Source organism: Rana temporaria, chromosome 1, assembly GCF_905171775.1.
Source record: "Rana temporaria chromosome 1, aRanTem1.1, whole genome shotgun sequence".
Taxonomy (NCBI): Eukaryota; Metazoa; Chordata; class Amphibia; order Anura; family Ranidae; genus Rana; species Rana temporaria.
In genome coordinates, this window is record NC_053489.1 from 278,597,888 (window position 1) to 278,620,033 (window position 22,146).

The 22,146-nt window shown below is 45.0% G+C and overlaps 1 protein-coding gene across 3 annotated transcripts in view; it reads right to left on the bottom strand.

Annotated features, from left to right (window-relative positions):
- Positions 1-22,146, bottom strand: part of VPS13A (vacuolar protein sorting 13 homolog A) — a 466,977-nt gene that overhangs the window by 237,089 nt on the left and 207,742 nt on the right. For all 3 annotated transcript variants that reach the window (XM_040355879.1, XM_040355888.1, XM_040355872.1), the window contains exons 31-34: positions 19,199-19,302; positions 14,471-14,638; positions 8,144-8,451; positions 4,294-4,441 (exon numbers count right to left, since the gene is read on the bottom strand). In XM_040355879.1, the coding sequence (XP_040211813.1) occupies positions 4,294-4,441; positions 8,144-8,451; positions 14,471-14,638; positions 19,199-19,302 (728 nt within the window). The remainder of the gene's footprint in view (positions 1-4,293; positions 4,442-8,143; positions 8,452-14,470; positions 14,639-19,198; positions 19,303-22,146) is intronic.

Sequence of the window (22,146 nt, forward strand, 5' to 3'; positions counted from 1 at the left end):
TCTCAGGAGAAGGTCGTCCAGATATCCCACAATAGCGATCCCTCGCTGTCTCAGCAGGGCCAGTATCGGGGCGAGCACCGTGGTGAAAACCTGTGGTGCCTAGGCCAAATTGAAAGTGTTCCTTCCTGATCGCGAAGCGCAGAACCTCTGGTGCCTTGTGCATACGGGAACATGCAAGTATGCGTCCATGATATCCAAGGATGCCATGAAGTCCCCCTGATGGAGCGCTGCTATTACCAAGCGAATCGACTCCATCCTGAATTTTTGCACTTTGACGAAGCAAGAGGGCCTTGAGGTCCAGGATTGGACGGACCCCTCCTTTTTGGGGGCTACAAACAGATTGGAGTAAAACCCCTGAAACAGTTCCATCGAGGGAACTGGCACAATCACTCCCCTGACCAGAAAATCCTGGACAGCCCCTGACAGAGCCTGCCGACGAACCGGAGGAAACTGGAGGCTGGAAGGAAAAATCTGTTTGGTGGACAAGAGAGAAACTCTATCTTGTACCCCGAGGAAACTACTTCGCAAACCCAACGGTTGGAGAGGAGAGACCTCCACCGAGTCGCGAATTCGCGAAGCCGGCCCCCCACCCGAGACCCGGGCGGGGGCAGACCTTCATGCGGAAGCAGGATTGTCCGCAGGGTTGTTAGGCTTGCGGAACCAGGGGCGCTTCTGCCCTGCAGCGGGCGCCTTAGCACCTTGCAAACTTTTCCCTGCAGCACAGGGCGCACGAAAAAAAAACGCTTTGGGGTAGTAAAAGAGGGCCCTTGCCTACGACGAGGCTCCTTGCCCTCCCCAGACTGTGGGAGCAGTGTGCTCTTACCACCTGTGGCTTCCTTAAGAATGTCATCCAGGGACGCCCCAAAAAGCCGCTCACCCTTAAAGGGCAAATCCACCAAGGCCTTCTTGGAGGATCGGTCCGCAGACCAGCATTTCAGCCACACAAGGCGGCGTAGTACCACCGCATAGGCGGAGGCTCTGGAAAGCAAGGGAAGCGTATCCAGGGCCGACTCACAGACAAATGTTAGACCCTGAACCAATTGTTCAGCCAGGTCCTTGCAGGTCTCGGAACCATCCTGCTCCTCCAGCTTCTGCAGCAACAACTCTGCCCGTTCAGTCAGTGTCTGTGACACCAGAGACCCCGCCACAACCGGTCTCACAGCCGAACCCACAGCCGTGAACATCCTCCACTCTCCTATCAGTGGGGTCCATAAAAGCAGGAGCCCCCACTACAGGCAATGTGGTGGCCTTACTCAGTCTGGACACAGGAGGGTCCGCTGACGGAGGAGAGACCCACTTTATTTTTATTTATTTATTTTAAAGTCCTCCTCAATGGGATAACGGACCGCAAAGTTTTTTTAGGAACAGCAAAAACTTTTTGTGGCGTGTCCCATCCTTACATAGCAAATGCTCCAAATAAGGAGCACAGGGAAATACTTTTTTTGCGGTGCTGGATGGCTTGCGGAACCCAAAAGGGACCGGCACAACTGGTGCTCCCGCCAGATCCTCAAGTTTATGAGCATCACGCACCGCAGAATAAGAGCTCCAACAAATTCTATCATTTACTGACCCTGAGGCAGAGTCATCCTCACAGTCCGTGTGGGTTAAGCCTGCATTGACAGAGACATCCCCAGAAGCAGGCTCAGGGAGGGGGCGCTTTGTACCCCCCTACAGGGCACCAGCTGCTTCAAACCTGGCGAGAAACGCCTCAAGTACAGCCGACATTGCCTCAACAGATGCGGCAGGAGCAGGGGTATTAAAAGTATAACTCAGGCATTGCTGGGGCAGAAACACCAGGTTCCGGTTCCATATTGCCCCACCGCTGTGTACTGCAAGACAGAACAACCCACCGGTCACCTCCTGGCTGCAAAAATAGAAGCAGAGGCCTCCCAGGGACTCACCACCCCACCCAGCTGCAGAGAGAGCTGAAAACCTGAGGTGTGCTCTGATGTGCTGACTGTGCTGTGTCTGTCACCTCAGGGAAGAATCACAGCACTAAAACTGTCACAAGAGACCAAGAGATTTCCAAGATGGCCACCGTCTGAGGTAAAAATCACCTCATATAACACAGCAGCACCCCCCAGAGTAACAACACAGTCCCCCAACAACACACGGGCCCCGGCGGTAATAAAGAAAACCCAGGAGGCCCCCCTTCACAGCCGCTACCCAGTCAGGGGAAGGAGGGAGAGGAAGGGGAGAGAGCAAAGCAGGGCAGACCCTCAGTCGACCTCTCCAGGGAAAACACCAGCCATACCACCTTACCTGAGCAAGGGGCCACTACTTACCTGTCCTGCAACCACCGGCTGGAGGTATCCCAGACAGAACCAACGTCCACTAACGGCATGGCTGTCGGCCAGACACACTGTGACAAAGCCATAGAGACCGGTCATATGTGTGTCCTGGAACATGTAGTTCCCTGACCGCCCCTGGAGCAATGGGGCCTGTCGTGGACGTCCCAAAGCTGAGCTGTGGGCCGGCACACGCTCGATGGCCGAACATGGGGGGACTACAAGAGTCAAGACCCAGCCTGTCACCCAGTCGGCTGTTGATAGAAGAATCACAGGATTCAAAAATGCAGGAACAAAATAATAAAAGGTGAGAAAATCGCAAGAAAAAAAATCTCCAGAGTACAGGACTCCAGAGTGCCTGTACTCTCCTGTTAGGCAGGAAAAAAATGGAGCTGCTAGAGCAGAGTGTGGGTTATACCCGGGGAACCACGCCCCCTGGGAGGAGCTGCACTGAGGAAAGTGTTAACACTTAAAGTGCTTTGTTTCTGCCTAACTCTCCTGGAAGGAAGCGGATATAACCCTAAGGTCAAAGGCTGCTGTGTCCGTCCATGAACAGAAGAGAAAAATGTTTTCCCCAAATAGCTTCCTTTACCTTAGTGCAGTCCTCCTTCACTTACCTCATCCTTCGATTTTGCTTTTAAATGTCCTTATTTCTTCTGAGAAATCCTCACTTCCTGTTCTTCTGTCTGTAACTACACGCAGTAATGCGAGGCTTTCTCCCTGGTGTGGAGAAAGCCTCTTGAGGGGGGAGGGGGCGAGCAGGCAAGTCATGACACTCTCTACTTTGCAGATAGAGAAAGGAGCTGTGTGTTAGTGGGTGTCCTGACACTCCTGCTTGTCCGCCTCAAGAGGCTTTCTCCACACCAGGGAAAAAGCCTTGCATTACTGTGTGTAGTTACAGACAGAAGAACAGGAAGTGAGGATTTCTCAGAAGAAATAAGGACATTTAAAAGCAAAATCGAAGGATAAGGTAAGTGAAGGAGGACTGCACTAGGGTAAAGTTAGCTATTTATGGGGGGAAAAATTACCTTTAAAACCCTTTAAGTGTTCATCCTGCATTTATCTTCCAAATATGGTGGCAATATTATAGAAATGTCATGCTGAAACAAAGAAAAGTTGTGCCAGTCAACTCTGATATGCTATTTCGATGTGTATTTTTTATGAAGGTACATGTTAGCCTTTAAAATTGCCCCTAGTATATGTATGAATGTGTGTTAGGGACTTTAGGCTGTAAGCTCCTTGAGTGTAGGGACTTATGTGAATGTACAATGTATATGTAAAGCGCTGTGTAAATTGACAGCGCTATACAAGTACCTGAAATAAATAAATAAAAGTATTTTTTTAATGAATGGATAATGGTCAAGCAGTGCAACATTCCCTGTTACATTATTTGCTTGTATGTAAGCCTAAACACTTACCCACCTTCCCAATTAGCCACCATCTTCACAACTTAGAAGTTTGAGGGAAGAGGAGCATGCACACTATGCCCTTTACATGTACTGTACACTAGGGACAGCAAAAGCTCCAGCTGCTGTTAATCAGCAGCTAGAGAAGGGGAGAGAAGGGGGTAGCATGGTACTGGGGCTCTTTGCTTCTGTGGATGTAAGGTAACACATCCATAGAAAAAAATGGAAGCACACAAGCAAAGTTGCCTCCTTGAGTCTCTGTAATAGGACAGAGCCACTTGAAGACAGGAAACAGGAATGGGAAAACTTTCACAGGAGAAATCGAAAGCAGCAGCAGGATTAAAAGAGTAGACATGCAAACAAGTGTAGAGGTCTATATCACTATTTTTTTTTTTTTTTATTTACACGTGGATTCTGCAACCAAAACTCTTAAAAAGGAGACAGAAATATGATTATATAATATATTCATCCAGAGGTCATTTTTAATATATCTGTCAACTTAGAGCACTATATTTCACAAATGTTATTTCATTATATTCAGGAATAGACCAGTTTCATGCTCCCGCCCTTATCCTCAAATTTCAGTGAATAAAACTTACACTCATGGGTTTGAGATGTCCAATGATTTTAATATCAGGAATGTCATTGTACCAGGCAGCAGCCAAGTTGCGCTCAATTGTGATGTCCATATTTAGAGGCTGCAGGAGCTCTATTTCTGATATTAATGAACCTTTTTCATAAACTGTTCTGTGGAAGAAAATAAAATGTAGTCACTCTAAGCTATAATATTCATAGGTACAAAAAAAATATTCCTTTGTGAATTTCTATTTTCATCTGCCATTAAACAAGTTTACAAGTGTAAATGCTAAAATGTGTTTATCTGAAAATGTCACCCCCTGTCCTGCTATACTTGTTTCACCCATTAAATGTGAAAGCAGTTTTACATAGGTCAGATTGGTCAATGTTTTAGGGCCTTGTAGGGTACCTTCCTCAAGGCAACATATTCACTATGTCCTTAAGGAAAGAACCCTAAAGGGGTTTCAAATGTAACCATTCTGACCTATATAATGCCGCTTTCAAGCAAAACAAATATAACAGTGGTGCTGAAGACGTCTTGTTTTTCTATCCAAATCTCCCACAGCACCATCTATTGTGTTTGTTATGAGGACCCAATACCAAACATTGGTTAAGAGCTGAAAGACATGTAGCTCGAACACAAATTGGTTTATGCCATACAAAAACCTTCAAGAGGAACTTCAGTTCCATTTAGTGACACCCCCCCCCCCATCTGGCTTCACAATCTTTGTTAGTTTAGCACATGCACATATGTGCCAATGAGCTTTGTTTGGCTTTGAGTCCTGCGGCAAATCTGTGCAGGGCCACTGATAAGCCAGTACAGCTGACCCTCCTGTACCCCATCAGGGCCAGCTGTACTGCTTTATTACTGATCCTCTTACACTTTCCCATGCAGCGCTACAGCTTCTTCTCTTTCTCCCACTGGCTGTGCTGAATCCCCACCCCCCTGCTCTATGGGCCCCGTGTGCCCCACAGTGCTTCTGACATCCCCCTCTCCTCTCATGCTAGCTGCTGCTGTGGGCATACAGGAGAAGGTCTCATGATATGTAACGGGGAAGGGGCAAGTATATATATCATTTTCATCAGCTCCTTTCTTATCTGAATGAACCCAGTGAGCGGTTGGTGCCGATCCCTCCCGAGTTCATTCATGACTGAAGCGAAGTAAACTGATTTTAATATGCTTCAGTTTGTAAATGAAAAGGAAGCCTCAGAGTGCTTCCTATTCATTCATCTGTGCAGCTGATGCCGCAGAGAAATGGAATGATAAAGCTCAGTCCCTTTCTCAGTCTCAAATGTGACCCCTGATATTTAACCAAGGACCCCAACAGGGCAGTTAAAAAAATGTAAATAAAAAAATACTTTTTTTTTTTTATTATTCTAAGGACTTCTTTTCATGTGCTTTGCTCTCAATGTCTGCCATGGCTACGGTTGGTAGGTAGTAAAATCGCAGTTTAACCATGGGCTTTTTACCAAACCCCCCCACCAACTTTACGTGTGAATGAGCTTTAAGGACTCATTCACACAGTTACGCTGGCTGTGTGAATGAATGTATTGTTCATGCAGCTAGAGCCAGTTACTCGAAGGGGATACAGCAGATCTACAAACACAGCCACAGGTCCTAATTTAGCAAGTATGCAGGCGTGGGTGAGAGGCCATGAATGCACGCTGTCATTTTATTATGGCTGTACACCTGCACCCACACACCTGTCATATTAGGACCTGTATCTGTGTACATATAGCTGCTGTGTCCCTAGAGTAGCATAGTCTTCCTGCACAAGCCACAGCACCCATGTGAATGAACCCCAATATCTCAATAATGCACAGAGCTTTAGAAGGAATTTTGTTGTGTTTCATGTGATATTTTTTGGGGTGTTCTGGGCCCTGTCAAGTAGGCTGTACATTGCTCTATGATTTCTAACAGCAGCCTTGCATCTGCATACAGGTGGATTTTTTTTCCGCAATTGTGCAGACACGTGGAGGTTTGGGACTTCTACTTTGCCTTTTGAATTGGTGAGAAAGCCCACATGTGCGTAAATGTGCTGCAGGGCTCAACTGGGACCCAAACCCCTATGGCATATCTGCACATACACATAATTCAGGAGGGGCAAGCATCATTCTTGCCCTGTAGCACAAAAACCCAAAACTGAAGAATGAAAAAAACAAAGTGAGAGAAGGAGAGAAGGCAAGGGAAAATATGTTTTTATCTAGGGTGAAGGTCCAATTTAACCACTTGCCTACCACCGTTTAGTAAAATGATGGCGGCAGGCACCCTTCCTCCCTCCGGGCGGACGTCATATGACATCTTTGTTTTACCGGCATTCTGGTGAGCGCACGCCTCATCACTATGTACCCGATGCGCGTGCCCGGCGGCCGCGATTGCTCATCACAGAGCAGGGGCGTGGATCTGTGTGTATAAACTGATTGTATGTTTCTTGTATATAGGAACAACGATCGGTCTCCTCTCATCAGTCCCCTCTCCCACACAGTTAGAATCACTCCCTAGGACACAGAATTAACCCCTTGAACGCCCCCTAGTGTTCACCCATTCCCTGTCAGTCACATTTATACAGTAATCAATGCATTTGTATAGCACCGATTGATGTATAAATGTGAATGGTCCCAAAATAGTGTCAAACGTGTCCGATATGTCCGTCACAATGCCACAGTCACGATAAAAATCGCAGATCGTCTCCATTAGTAGTAAAAAATAAGTGACAAATCTATCCCCTATTATGTAGACGCTATAACTTTTGAGGAAACCAATTAATATACACTTATTGCGAATTTTTTTTTACCAAAAATATGTAGAATAGAATACATATCGGCCTAAACTGAGGAAAAAAATAGTTAAAGTGGAGTTCCGGCCACAATTTTACTTTTTAAATATAAATACCCCTGTAATACACAAGCTTAATGTATTCTAGTAAAGTTAGTCTGTAAACCAAGGTCCGTTTTGTTAGGTTGTTACAGCATTTAGACACTTTATAAAATAGAAATTGACTGGGGCCATCTTAAGTGTGGGCATCATGAAGCCAGACTGTATGACTTCCTGGATTTCAGCCTTGCAGATCTCGCACATGCTCAGTGCTGCACAAGCAGTGTAATAGGTTTCAGATCAGGTTTCAGCACCTGTACTGTCCAAGTCACATGATTCTTCGAGACTGGGGAGTGCACAGACTACTGGAAAGTTACACCCACTACATTCCCAGGAGTCTGTGCGGTGTAGGTTAGGAAGCTTAAACACCTAGGTGCAGGAAGAGGGAAGATTAACTATTCTGCCTAGCAACAACACTTTGAAGGAATCTAAAAAAATAAATAAAAAATTCTTAAAGGACTAATGAATTTTTTTTAAAACTACTGATGTAATGTTATATTTATGGGTGGAACTCCACTTTAAAAAAAAAAATGGGATTTTTATTATACCAAAAAGTAAAAAATATTGTGTTTTGTTCAAAATGTATGCTCTTTTTTTGTTTATAGCTAAAAAAAACAAAAAACGCAGAGGAGATTAAATACCAACAAAAAAAGCTCTATTTGTGGGGAAACAAACGTTGCATGGCCGCGCAATTTTCATTCAAAATGTGACAGCGCCGAAAGCTGAAAATTGGCCTGGGCAGGAAGGGGTGAAAGTGCCCTGAATTGAAGTGGTTAATTGGGTAACTTATACAAAACAGATTTGATCATTACCACAGTTTATATAAGCAAAGCTTTACACATATGCCTATACTGTATGCCACATACATCATCTTTGCCAATTATTGTTATAGTCTTTCTGGATATCTTCTGATTGTTACCCAGTTTTCATACATAAAAAAGGCGGATTTTTTTCAACCTTATTAAAAATAAAAATGTACTGATATTTTTATTGCCTACCTATACAGCTTCAGGTTACTCAGTTTGACAGTCATACAGTCAACCACTGGAGGAAGATTACTTCGGATTTTGGGTGTTACCATAAAGAACGTGTTTTTAACTGTGATGAGACCTAAATCTGCCACCAAAACATCTGAGGCTGTAGAAGACTGAGGTACAATCACTACAGGGGCTTTAATGTTAATGTCCAAGCGAAGTCGAAAACTCTGCTGAGCCAGCTCTTTCACACCACTCGCTGCTTTTTCTGCAGCATGTACTGTTGCATCCGTTAATGCCTCCTTAGCTGCTTGAAAGTTATTCACGAAAGCCTAGAAACAAATACAAAAATGTTAGAATGGCTGCATTTCAGACTCAGCTCGGCCCAAAAGCAACAACAGCCGCGACTCCCATGCCTTTAGCTTTCGTATGGTGTCCTGCAATACCAGGGTGAGATTAAGGGGGGGGGGGGGGATCTAAGGCTCTACAGGAGATCTTAACCCCAATTATTTGAAGTCTTATACCCACTGAAGTGGTAGATCTGGAAGGGCCAAACTAGAGGCCTTGGGGTCAATAGGAAACAGTAGGGACTTAGTCCAGTTAACTTTGTGTTGTAATGCACCCTAGAGGGAGGGGCCCACATCACTGAGGAATAGCAGAAGGTCATCCACAAATAGGGCAACCCTCTCCTCCAGCCAGCCAATTCATAGCCCTTTCCGCTACTGATGCGAATTGCTATGGCTGGAGAGAGGGCATCCCTGGCGGGTACCTTTATGGTGAAGAAAGGGAACTGACAAACCATTACCTAACCTGACCGCGGACATTGGGCTACTATATAGGTAATTTTATAAATAGTAATGGGAAACTCATTCGTCTAAAAGAAAGGCCATTCAATAGTTTCAAAAGCGTTCCCGATGTCTAGGGAGACAACCACTCTAGATCTCACATTTAAATGCTGTACATCAATGTTGGAAAACAACAGACGAATATCTATGTCGTTGGCTTTATGAGCCATAAAACCTGTTTGGTTTAGGGCTATTATCATTGGTAGCATTTTTTAGGTTAAGAGTTTAGTTAAAAAATGTTAAATCATTGTTCAAAAAAGCAATTGGCCTGTAGAAGGAGCATATAATACTGGGGTCTTTGGACGGTTAGTGTACAAGGATTTTATGATTATAATTAAATGTACAGCGCTAGTGAAAAGAAAATTCTTCAAGGCTACAGAATTCAAAACAAATAACCAATAACTGTTAGTGCTCATAATGAATAAATCTTAAGCAGTAATTGTGACTATATATATATATATATATATATATATATATATATATATATATATATATATATATATATATATATATATATAAATATATATATATATATATACACATACATACATACATACACATATATATATACATATATATATATATATATATATATATTAGTAATAATGTCCGTTAAAAAAAGTCCATACAGTGAAAAATGTTGATCACATAGAATAAGACTGGATCAATTGAAAAGATATAGTCCTTTGTAGCAATAAATGCTAGAATGAGCAGATATGAAAGACAGACACCACCGATTGTAAGAAGGCGTACTGAACAAATGGACCCAAATGAGCATACGCCCAATGAGTCGCCAAAGTTTGTGGTGTAAACCGCAATAAAATGGATCATCCACATGAGTAGTTTATGCCAAGATGGGAGATGCCTCCACGCACTGAAGAAGGTTCTAACCGGGCACAGCTTAGGAAAAACCAATAACCACAAGTCTCGGTGGGATGTCTTTAACCATGTATCGTGCAGTGTAACAATTTAAAAGTACTTTTACTTATCCCTTGTCCCTGCAGGCTTTCTCCTTTTCAGTACTCCACCAGTGTTCAAGGGCAGGTTCATTGGGCTACCCTTTAAATCATATTTCTCCTAATGACAATCACTCTGCACATGCTTTGGATTTATCTTCTAGTCTGGTAAAGGGCTGTCATGGTTAAAAGACATATCCCACCGAGACTTGTGGATATTGGTTTTTCTAAGCTGTGTCTGGTTGGAACCTTCTTCAGTACTTGGAGGCATCCAAGTACTTGGCATAAACTACATGTGTGGATGATCCATTTATTGGTGTTTACACCACAAGCTTTGGAAACTCATTGGGTGTATGCTCATTTGGGTCCATTTGTTCCGGTAAGCCTTCTTTCAATCGGTGGTGGCCATCTTTCATATGTACTTATCCTAGCATTTATTGCTACAAAGGACTATGGGCCAAATCTTCAAAAGAGATACGCAGGCGGAACTGCTGTTCAGCCTGCGTATCTCTGTGCCTAACTTTGGAAACGATTCTCAAAAGGATTTTTCCAAAGTTAGGCAGAAGATCTGACATCTGTAAGACACTTACACTGTCAGATCTTAGGATGCAGTACCGCATCCGCCACTGGGGGCATTTCTCATTGAAATGCCGTTTTGCGTATGCAAATGAGGACTTAAGCAGATCCACAAAGCTTTTAAGCATTGTGGTTTCTGCGTAAGTTCCGATTTGCTTGCGCAAAATTAGGGCTGGTTTTACAATGTGGAAAGTTAGTCCACCATGTAAAACCAGACCTTTTTTTCGATCGCCGCGTTTTTTTTTTTAATTTGAATTTTTTTTCCCGGCGCGTATTTTTTTTTTCACCCGTCGCAACTTTATTGTCCCGTCGCAATCCACAAAGCCCGGCGTAAATTACGTTCGCGCGCTGCACGTCGGGAAAATTACGTCACACGCATGCGCAGTACGGCCGGCGCGGGAGCGCGCCTTATTTAAATTGTAATCGCCCCCCGGAGAGGAGGACCGCCTTGCGACGGAGGCACTTAAGTTACACGGCGTGTAATTTCTAGGTAAGTGCTTTGAAGATCGGGCACTTAGGTAGAAATTTAACGCCTGTGTAACTTAACTGCTGAAAGTTAAGTTAGGCTACGTTTTTGGGAATTTGGCCCTATATCTTTCCAATTGATCCAGTCTAATGCCGCGTACACACGACCGTTTTTCATGGCGAGAAAAATGCAATTTTTAAAATTGGTCATTAAAAACTACCATGTGTAGGCTCCAGAACATTTTTCTTGACGTGAAAAATGGGCATTAAAAATTTAGAACATTGCTCGTGTGTAGGCTTTAACGACGGGGAAAAAAACGTGCATGCTCAGAAGCAGGTTATGACAAGGGAAATTTGCATAATCAGCCCAAAGGGTTCGCCAATCGAATGGAACTTTCCCTTTGTAGTGCCGTTGTACGTCACCGCGCTTTGCTCGATTTGTTTTTCACGATCATGTGTATGCAAGGCAAGCTTGACAAGAATCAGGTCGAGAAAAACTTAGGTTTTTCCATGACATTAAAAACGGTCGTGTGTACGCGGCATTATTCTATATTATCACAATTTTTCACTGTATGGACTTTTTTTTCACAGGCATTACTACTATATATATGGTCATAAATTACTGCTCAAGATTTATTCATTATGAGCACTAACAATTATTGGTTATATTTTTTTAATTCTATAGCCTTGCAGAATTTTTGTTCACTAGCGCTACACATTTTATTATAATCATGTGTTTTGCATGTGGTCTGTTGCTGTGCTGGCTGCTGTCTTTTTGGGTGTTAGCGCAATATATTTCTTACAATATAAGGATTTTATGAGCAGGACACAGAGGGAGGGGAGAGCCCCCTCAGCCAAGCAGTGGGTAAATAATGGAGCTAAGATAGGGGCCAAAAGATTGCAGTGGGTCTTGTAAAAATCTATAAGGAGCCCAGCAGGACATGGGGCTTTTCCCACAGGAATGACTGGAAGGCAACAGCAATCTCATCAGGGGTGATGGGACATACTAGAGCCTGCCTTTCCTCGTGAGATAACCACCCAAGGCAAAATTGGTCTAATAAAAGGGGCTAGTGATAGGAGGGGTGAAATCTTGTAGAAGAGTGAAAGTACTGTAGGTGACCGCGATATTGTGTCAATCTCGCACCCTTTCTCGGCGAGATTGACCACCTACGAGCCCCTATCGTGGGAGCCGGCTCGCTGCGATGGGAAAAAGCCGTCATAGAAGCGACGAGGATCCGACTTGGATTCCCGCCAATTTTAGCCGCAGGGTTTGGTATGAATCATGAGGGGGAACTCCACGCCAAATTTTAAATAAAAAACCGGCATGGGTTCCTTAGGTCTGGTATGGATTGTAAGGAGAACCCCCTACACCGAAAAAACGGCGTGGAGGTCCCCCCACAATCCATACCAGACCCGTATCCAAGCACCGCGCCCGGTCAGAAAAGGAGTGGGGACGAGCGAGTGCCCCCTCCTCAAAACGCCCTGCCCATTGAAATGCCTAAAAAGCGCTTTGGAAATGCCACAACATGGGCGCTATTAACCCCTTCTTCGGCTGCTAGCAGGGCACCCCCTGCCCCAAAGCACCCAACCCCCCATGTTGAGGGCATGCGGCCTGGTACAGCTCAGGAGGGGGGGCGCTCGCTTGTCCCCACTCCTTTCCCAACCGGCTGGGCGGCGTGCTTGGATACAGGTCTGGTATGGATTGTGGGGGGACCCCCACGCCATTTTTTCAGTGTAGGGAGTTCTTCTTACAATCCATACCAGACCTAAGGGCCTGGTATGCCCCTGGGGGGAACCCATGCCGGTTTTTTATTTAAAATTTGGCGTGGAGTTCCCCCTAATGATTCATACCAAGCGCAGCGGCTAGAATTGGCGGGAATCCAAGTCGGATCCCCGTCGCTTCTATGACGTGCTCGCTGGAATGTGCTTTTTCTATTCCAGCGAGTGCGAGATGTCGGCACCATGTCGCCGAGGATCAGCGCGATGCCGTCGTGCTGGAAACACATTCTCGGCGACAGGTATTGTATTGTAGTAATGGCCAAAGGTCTCAAGTATATCCTGACGTGTGGAGACCATGGAAGTTGCATCTCTGAGATAGAGGTAAGGGGCTTGTCAGGTTGAGCTAGTAGAGCTAATGGGTGACCGTTCTTGTCACCCCTCTTCAAAGAAGGATTGTTTAGTCCTGTACTGCTCTAGATGGGTCAGTTTGGCGAAGTGTAAATTCAGCTCTCTCTGGGCTGCTTGCAAATGAATGAAATTGTCGGTATCTGGATTGTCGTTCTAGACCTCCGACCAATCTGCCAATGATTTCTGGAGAGGCTTAGTCGCCTTGAAATCTCTATGGATTGCGGAGATGGGAGATATATATTGGCCTCAAGTGAAAGCCTTAAAAAGGCATCCCATGTGGTTTCTGGAGATAAGGACCCCTGGTTGACAAAGTATTTGGACAATTTGGAGGGCATGTTATCTACGATCTCCGAATGGGAGGTCCAATGTGGGGCCAAATGCCATAGGGGTGCATTGCGTGAGGCGGAGATGCGCAGAAGCAGCTCCAAGAATGCGTGACCAGATAAACCACTAGGTAAGTGGCCCCTTGAACATCTGTCAACAGAGAGGGGTTGGCAAAAACGCAAGGTCAATACGTGAAGTAGTTTTATGCGTGGAAGAAAAACAAGAGCGAGAGGTCAGGTGTTTCCATCTCCAGACCTCTGTGAGGCCTGTCACCAGCTACTGTATACCATTTTTCAGAAAAAGTTAATGCCGTTTCTATTTGAAAGGTGTCGGAACACACAGCCCAGCTCAGTTTGTTGTGTATGGGGCTGTATAGATGCAGACCGGTTAGGGTGCCCGTGCCGACCCATGTCCACAGCTAAAAGTACCTATGATGAGCATCAAACCTGGACCACGAGCAAAGCTGACCTGGTCTGATGAATCACATTTTTTTACATCATGTGGATGGCCAGGTGCGTGTGGGGGAAGAGATGGCACCAGAATGTACTATGAGAAGAAGACAAGCTGGCAGGGGGCAGTGATCTGCTATTGAATGCTTGATGCCAGATACCACAGCATGCCTTCAGAGGTCTAGTGAAGTCCATGCCCAGGGCCGTTTTGGTGGCAAAAGAGAGAATTACTCCATATCAGGTAGGTGAGAATTATGTTATGGCGGATCGATGAATAATAGGTTGTGTGGTTCTTATCTGAGTACTGGGCACAATTAAGAAAAACCTTATTTTAGTGCATTCGGCATTTGGGACTGCAATAATGTGAACAAATCATGATTTTTCCAGAAAAGCATTTTACAAAATAGTCGCAGACCGTCAACACTGTGCAAATGTGCTGTATGGTAATAACATGTAATCCAGTTGATAAATCTGTCTGCATGGAATTACACAAAACTCAGGACAAAGTAGACTAGGTGGACTTTCTGGATGCATCACAAAATTTCAGTGATAGCATTGCCAATTAACACACTACATAATCGTGTATTAAAATTAAAAATGCATATTTACCAATATTGCTGAAACAAATTTGTTGACAAAGATTACTTGTATGCAACCAACTGTTAGTGTGATTTCGCTATCCACTACACCCATATTGGTGTATGCATCACCTTCAGTAGCATCAACAAAGGAGACCATCTTAAAATTGAAGACTTCATTTCCAATGATGTAAACAGCCTACATTAGTGACAAAGAGAATTGTAAAAAAAAACATCAATTCTGCAAAACATAACCACATTTCTTGTGTAGAAAATAAATGCAAACAAATGCAAGAATCTGCTACAGCATATCACGCTGTTTTTATGCAATGTAAACATTTTGTTAACATAACACACATGGCCTGAAACTAACAAAGACCATTGAAAGGTGGCATTTCACAGTAGAGAGAATAAACTGCTGCATGTTCTTTTCTTTTCTGGATTCATTAGGTGTGCAAACTAGGGTTGTCACGATACCACTTTTTTAAGACCAAGTACAAGTACCGATACTTTTTTTCATTTACTCGCCGATACCGATTACCGATACTTTTTTTAATGTCATGTGACAGTTTGACTGATGGGCACTGATAGGCGGCACTTATGGGCACTGACAGGTGGCTGGCACTGATGAGCGACACTGACAGGTGGCACTGATGGCACTTATGGGCACTGATAGGTGGCAATGATAGATGGCACTGATAGTTGGTACTTATGGACACTGATAGTTCGGCTGGCACTGACAGGTGGCTAGCACTGATGGGCGGCACTAACATGATGTATGGCACTGATAGTTGGCACTTAACACTGATGGCTGGCACTGATGGTCGGCACTTATGGGCACTGACAGATGGCTGGCACTGATAGTCGGCACTTATGGGCACTGACATGTGGCTGGCACTGATAGTCGGCACTAATGGGCACTGACAGGTGGCTGGCACTGATAGTCGGCACTTATGGGCACTGACAGGTGGCTGGCACTGATAGTCGGCACTTATGGGCACTGACAGGTGGCTGGCACTGATAGTCGGCACTTATGGGCACCGACATGTGGCTGGCACTGATGGCTGGAACTGAAATGCCACAATAAATGACATGAGGAAGGATTTTAAAATGCTGTGACGCCCATCTTGGTACACCCTGCACTCGGCATCAGTAAGTATCAGCAGACATCTTGTTACACCCAGCCCGAACTATATGGGCTGGGTGTAACAAGATGTCCCTGCTGGCTTACTGTGGCCAAGTGCAGGGTGTACCAAGAAGGGCTTTGGGATGTCCACGCTGACGGTCGCCAATCCTGATGCGGCTGCGCCCTCCACACTTCCAGCTTACCTAGCTGAGGACTCGCTCTCTGCGGCTGCCCCACTGACTCCGCCTACGGATGCATCCCGCCCACTCCGTTTACAGACTACACCCAGCCTCTCCGCTCGCAAACTCTGCCCGCCCTCTCCGCCTTCTCTGCTCACAAACTCCGCCTACCCTCGCTGCTCAATCACTCCACCCGCCCTCTCCGCCTTCTCTGTTCACAAACTCCGCCTACCCTCGCCGCTCAATCACTCTACCCGCCCTCTCTGCCTGCCCTCTATGCTCACAAACTCCGCCAGCCAAGGTCAGGCATTGGGAGCATTTGCGCGAGTACAAGTACTTGCGCAAATGCTCTGTATCGGTCCCGATACCGATACTAGTATCGGGACAACCCTAGTGCAAACATATGAGTACTTGACACAAATCTATAGTGATTTGGTAAATTTCAGCGTAAAACTCTGGAGAGAGAGCTCAGCACTTAAAGTGATTGTAAAGTCTCGAGTTTTTTTCCTATAAAAATAACAAACATGTTATACTTACCTGCACTGTTGGACTCTTCTTGGTTCCCTCTTTTGTGATCCTGGCCCCTCCCTCCTGTTCAGTGCCCCCACAGCAAGCAGCTTGCTATGGTTGTTAGGAAAATTCCTGCAAGCAGCATCTTTGGGGCGGTTTGGGGAGCACTGTATACAGTGCTCCCAAAACACCCTGCCCATTGAAATGCCTGAAAAGCGCTTTGGAAATGCCGCAACATGGGCGCTTTTAACCCCTTCTTCGGCTGCTAGCAGGGATTAAAAGCGCCATGCTAACAGCCGAAAGGGGCCGCGTAAAGTGCCGCTAAAACGAGCGGTGCTTTAGCGCTAATGCTCGGACGGCCCCAGTGTGAAAGGGGTCCAATAGTAGACATAAAGCTTCTGGTGTGCAGGCCTAACACAAGTAGAGCAACATGTATAAATCATTGTTTAAAAGCACAAATCAGCAAATCATTAGCAAGAGAAAAAGGGGGAAAAGAACATGGCCCAGTGAAAAGGCATATGGGAAAAACCCCAAAGCTTTACACCAGTAAAAACACATACAGGGGGTACCTGAGTTACGAACATCCGAGTTGCGAACGACTCCCATTTACGAATGGGGTGTTAGTGAGGAGCTCCAAGAATCCTGCACTCCATCCTTAGCCAACCTTGCACATAAACGCTGAAAAACAACCCAATTACCTGCCTGCCTCTTCCTCTCCATACCCCGCTTTGTCCTATGCCTGTATTGCGGCGATCCCGCACACCGGCGGCCATCTTCCTGGCCTGTGACTTGCTGGAGTAAGACGATCCTGGCCTGGCTGCGAGTCAAGGGGCCCCCCTCGTCATCCTGCCTGCCCATCCACAGGCCTGGTAAGGTCCAGTGGCCTGCCAGACCGCTAAAACCGCCCATCGTGGCCACGGTCTGGTCTGGCCTAGCGAAGCCTCAGATCACCGCTCTTTCCTGCGCCGCTGTTCCGACTTGCAAACAAATTCGACTTAAGAAGATACCTACAGTCTCCATCTTGTTCGTAACCCAGGGACCCCCTGTAATGTTTAATAATGAACCTAGCAAAAATTAATGTGCATGCCATTAGCACGATCAGCATTACTAAATATGAATTTCCTGTCTCTCAGGACCTGGGCTTCAACAGTGACAGCTTCCTGGTGGGCGCACACACGTGGGTTCAAGATCCTAGTCCAAACATTGGTCCAGATATCGAATGCCTGCAGTACCTCTGAGACCTAAAACTCACAGAACTGCTGTGAACATCCTTGGAACCTGAGACAAGGTCAAATGGTTGCCAAAAACTCTGAATCATTATGAGAGGAAATGTTGACACTGCAGAGAAATGGAGGGCACAAAGTAAAGAATTGGGCAGAGGACAGAGGTTAAACTATTTTTTAGCCTCTGAAAAATAACTCATTCTAGAATCGGCTATTTGCGCTTCCAAAATCTTCACAAACGTCTACCATACGACTCCTTGCCTTCAGGGCTGGTCCACACCAGCTACTGAAGTGCCTCGTGTTCAGTGCGAAAAAGTACTGCATGCAGTATCACAACATACCAAAAATATTTTTTGTGCCACACTCATCTGGTCATCACAATAAATAAGCTGTGAATGCCAGCCACTAACTAAGTTCTGCTTTTTGACCTGGACCAGTCAGTCAGGGTCTGAGAATGAGAGCTACACGAAGAGCTGAAACGGGGAGTGAGCCCACATAGTAAGCAGCTTGCTATGGTGGGCACTTGGCAGGCGGGAGGAGCCAGATGTGCCAGCAGGGAGGGGGGCTGTTTTGTGCAAAACCACTGCACAGAGCAGATAAGTACAACATGTTTGTTATTAAAAAAAATATGGGTTTACAATCACTTTAAGGCACCCATGGTCAATACAGGTCCCTCACTCTACAAATGCCACAAAAACATACTGTTGACTTACTTTGTAAAAATAACTTATTATTATTATTAGGATAAAAACCATCACAACGAAATGGAGGAGAACTGCACACGGTATACAAGTGCCAGCAAACAGGTCTTCCCACCGACCATATATATATATATATATATATGAGAAAAAGTTCAAGAGTTGCTGCACTTAAAATGGTTAACCATTTTAAGTGCAGCAACTCTTGAACTTTTTCTTATATATATATATATATATATATATATATATATATATATATATATATATATATATATATATATATGTGTGTATATAAAAAACTATAAGGCATCTAATGCCAAGGATCTAAAGTTAAACTTAAAAAATTAAAACAGGCAGAATTATTAATGCAGAAAAGACATACTATGAGGTTGACTTATTAAAAGGCAGTTGTGCTAGATCTGAGGGGATTGCTCTGTGTGTTTCTATCATGCAATCATGTTAATGTTCCCCTCAGATCTAGAGCAACTTGCAGTGCACAGACTATTTGCCTTTAGTAAATCATTCCCATTGTCTCTTCTGCATTAAAAAGTTACTTACCTGCCTGTCCGCACTGTACACAGAGCTGCGCATTAACAGCCAAGTGTAGAATTTCAGCAATGCCAAGATGAACTCTCACGTAGGCGCGGGAGTGATGTCATCTTAGCCCAGCCAATAGAAACAGCCAGGGATCGATGCCCAAAGCTGCTGCGCTGAAGATGTCGGTCAGCAGGGAGCACCAAGAGATCACAGCGCTGAACAGAAGGCAAGTATAGCTTCGCTTTAATACAATAGTCCAATCTATAAAATATATATTTTTTTAAGTTAATAAAATTTATTTTATTATGTCAATACTGTTATTCTGGATGTGAGACACACTGCTGGCATTTTTTTTTTATCTGAACTGACAGTGTGACCATGCACCAAAGTATTCAAAATTTTCATCCTGTCCTCTACTTTTCTGCGTTGAATAAGACTATAGTAAATACATACATATGCACATAAACAAATACTAAAGAAATTCACCTTTTTATATAGGGCACCACTGTCAGAATCTAGGATTGCAATGTTTTTCAATTTTGCCAGAATTTCCGTGAATTTCTTCTTCATTGTCACTTTTGCATCAAGCCCTAAAATTAGAAAGTGACTGTTTTAATTGCAATCTATTTGAAAATTATTTTGTAGAAGTGATTAGTTATGGCAGACAGTAGGACTGGATACAATACAATCATAAAAAAAATAGGTACACCTCTTCAAAAAGGATTGACTTTTTCAACATATCTGAATATGCAAACATTAGATCTTTATTCAAACAGTGCCTACAGATAAAAGGCAATCTACCTTAATAAAAAGGAAAACATTTCTTGTGTTCTGAACATTTACTCAACAAAATTAATTGTGTGTGAAGTATATCCTATGCAACAAACACTGGCGTTGCTCCCTTTAGCAGAAATTTATGGTAAGCATTTTGTGGCCACCAGCCTCTGACATGCAAATTTCCTTCAGTTGCAAGTTGTTTGTGGGTTTCCTTGCATGAACTACCCATTTCAAAATCTATGCACACAATTTCCAAAGAAATCAAATCAGAGCATCGACAAGGGCAGTCAATCACCCTTTTTTTTTTTCTTTTTGATCCATCCCTTGGTGGATTTGCTACTGTGCTTCAGATAGTTATGCTGAAAGACTAATTTATGGTTCAACTCACTCTTGGACGAATGGCTTCACATTCTCATTAAGCACATTTTCATATAATTAAGAATGTATAATTCACTTGATAACTGCAAGCTTCCTGAAGCAGTAAAGCATCACCAAGTCATAACATTTCCACCACCATTCTTTATAATTGTTATGAGGTTCTCCTACTCAAATACTGTCTACTGTTACAATGAACAAACAACTATCTTTGGTTAATTAGGCTTCAGTACATTCATTCAGAAGGCATGGTTTTTGATCATACTGTACAGTGCCTTGAAAAAGTATTCATACCCCTTGAAATTTTCCACGTTTTGCCATCTTACAACAGAAAACGCAATTGGATTTTATGTATTAGACCAACACAAAGTGGCATATAATTGTGAAGTGAAAGGGAAAATGACGGGTTTTTAATTTTTGTGAAAAGTGTGGCATGCATTTGTATTCAGCCCCCCTGAGTCAATACTTTGTAGAACCACGTTTCACTGCAATTACAGCTGCAAGTCTTTTTGGGGATGTCTCTACCAGCTTTGTACATCTAGCATGAACTTTTTGCCCATTCTTCTTTGCAAAATAGCTCAAGATCTGTCAAATTGAATGGAGAGTGTCTGAACAACAATTTTCAAGTCTTGCCACAGACTCTCAATTGGATTTATGTCTGGAATTTGACTGGGTCATTCTAACACATGAATATGCTTTGATCTAAACCAGGGGTCTCAAACTCAAATTACCTGAGGGCCACAAGACAAGTTTCCATATCCCATGGGGGGCCGCATGCAAACTTTTAAACTTCAAAAACAGTACTGGTGTCAGCGAACGCATAACCCTGACCACTACACTGCACACTGACCACTACACTACACTACACACTGACCACTCACCATCAGGGTACAGCACATCAGGGCACAGGGCACAGCACACATGAGTGCACAGCGCACATCAGGGTACAAAGCCCAGCACATCAGCGTACAGGGTACATCAGAGCACAGCACATAGGGGTACAGCACAATAGGCCACATCAGGGCAGGGCATATCAGGACAGGGCACATAGCACAGTGCATGACATGGCACATCAGGGCACAGCACATCAGGACAGGGCACATGGCACATCAGGGTACAGGGCACATGAAACAGCACATCAGGGTACAAAGCCCAGCACATCAGGGTACATGGGGCACATCAGGGTACATGGGGCACATGGCACATCAGGGTACATGGGCCACATCAGGGTACATGGGGCACAATCAGAGCACATCAGGGCACATGGGGCATATCAGGGCACATGGGGCACATAAGAGCACACCAGGGCACATGGGGCACATGAGAGCATATCAGGGCACAATCAGGGAACATGGGGCACACCAGGGAACATGGGGCACATGAGAGCACATCAGGGCACAGCATATCAGGACAGGGCACATGGCACATCAGGGTACAGGACATGGCACATCAGGGCACAGCACATCAGGACAGGGCACATGGCACATCAGGGTACAGGGCACATGAAACAGCACATCAGGGTACAAAGCCCAGTACATCAGGGTACCCCATGTACCCTGATGTGCTGGGCTTTGTACCCTGATGTGCTGGTTCATGTGCCCTGATGTGCCATGTCCTGATGTGCTGTACCCTGATGTGCCATGTCCTGTACCCTGATGTGCCATGTGCCCTGTCCTGATGTGCTCTCATGTGCCCCATGTTCCCTGGTGTGCCCCATGTTCCCCGATTGTGCCCTGATGTGCTCTCATGTTCCCCATGGCACATCAGGGTACATGGGCCACATCAGGGCACAATCAGAGCACATGGGACATGAGAGCACATCAGGGCACAATCAGGGCACATGAAAGCACATCAGGGCACATGGGAGCACATCAGGGCACACGGGAGCACATCAGGGCACATGAGAGCACATCAGGGCACATGAGAGCACATCAGGGCACATGGAAGCACATCAGGGCACATGGGAGCACATCAGGGCACATGGGAGCACATCAGGGCACATGAGAGCACAATCAGGGCACATGAAAGCACATCAGGGCACATGAGAGCACATTAGGGCACATGAGAGCACAGGTCAGCATTTACTTGTTGTTTTCTTCAAAGGCAGAGTAGCGCAGGAAACGTCTGTCATAAGTTCACTTGTCTCTCATGTCACGCTGCTACTCCCCGGCAGCCCCCCCCTCTCTTCTCGTTCATCTCAGATGTCACAAGCAAATGGGGATGGACGAGAAGAGAGGAGGGGCCGCCGGGGAGTAGCAGTGTGACATGAGAGACAAGTGAAC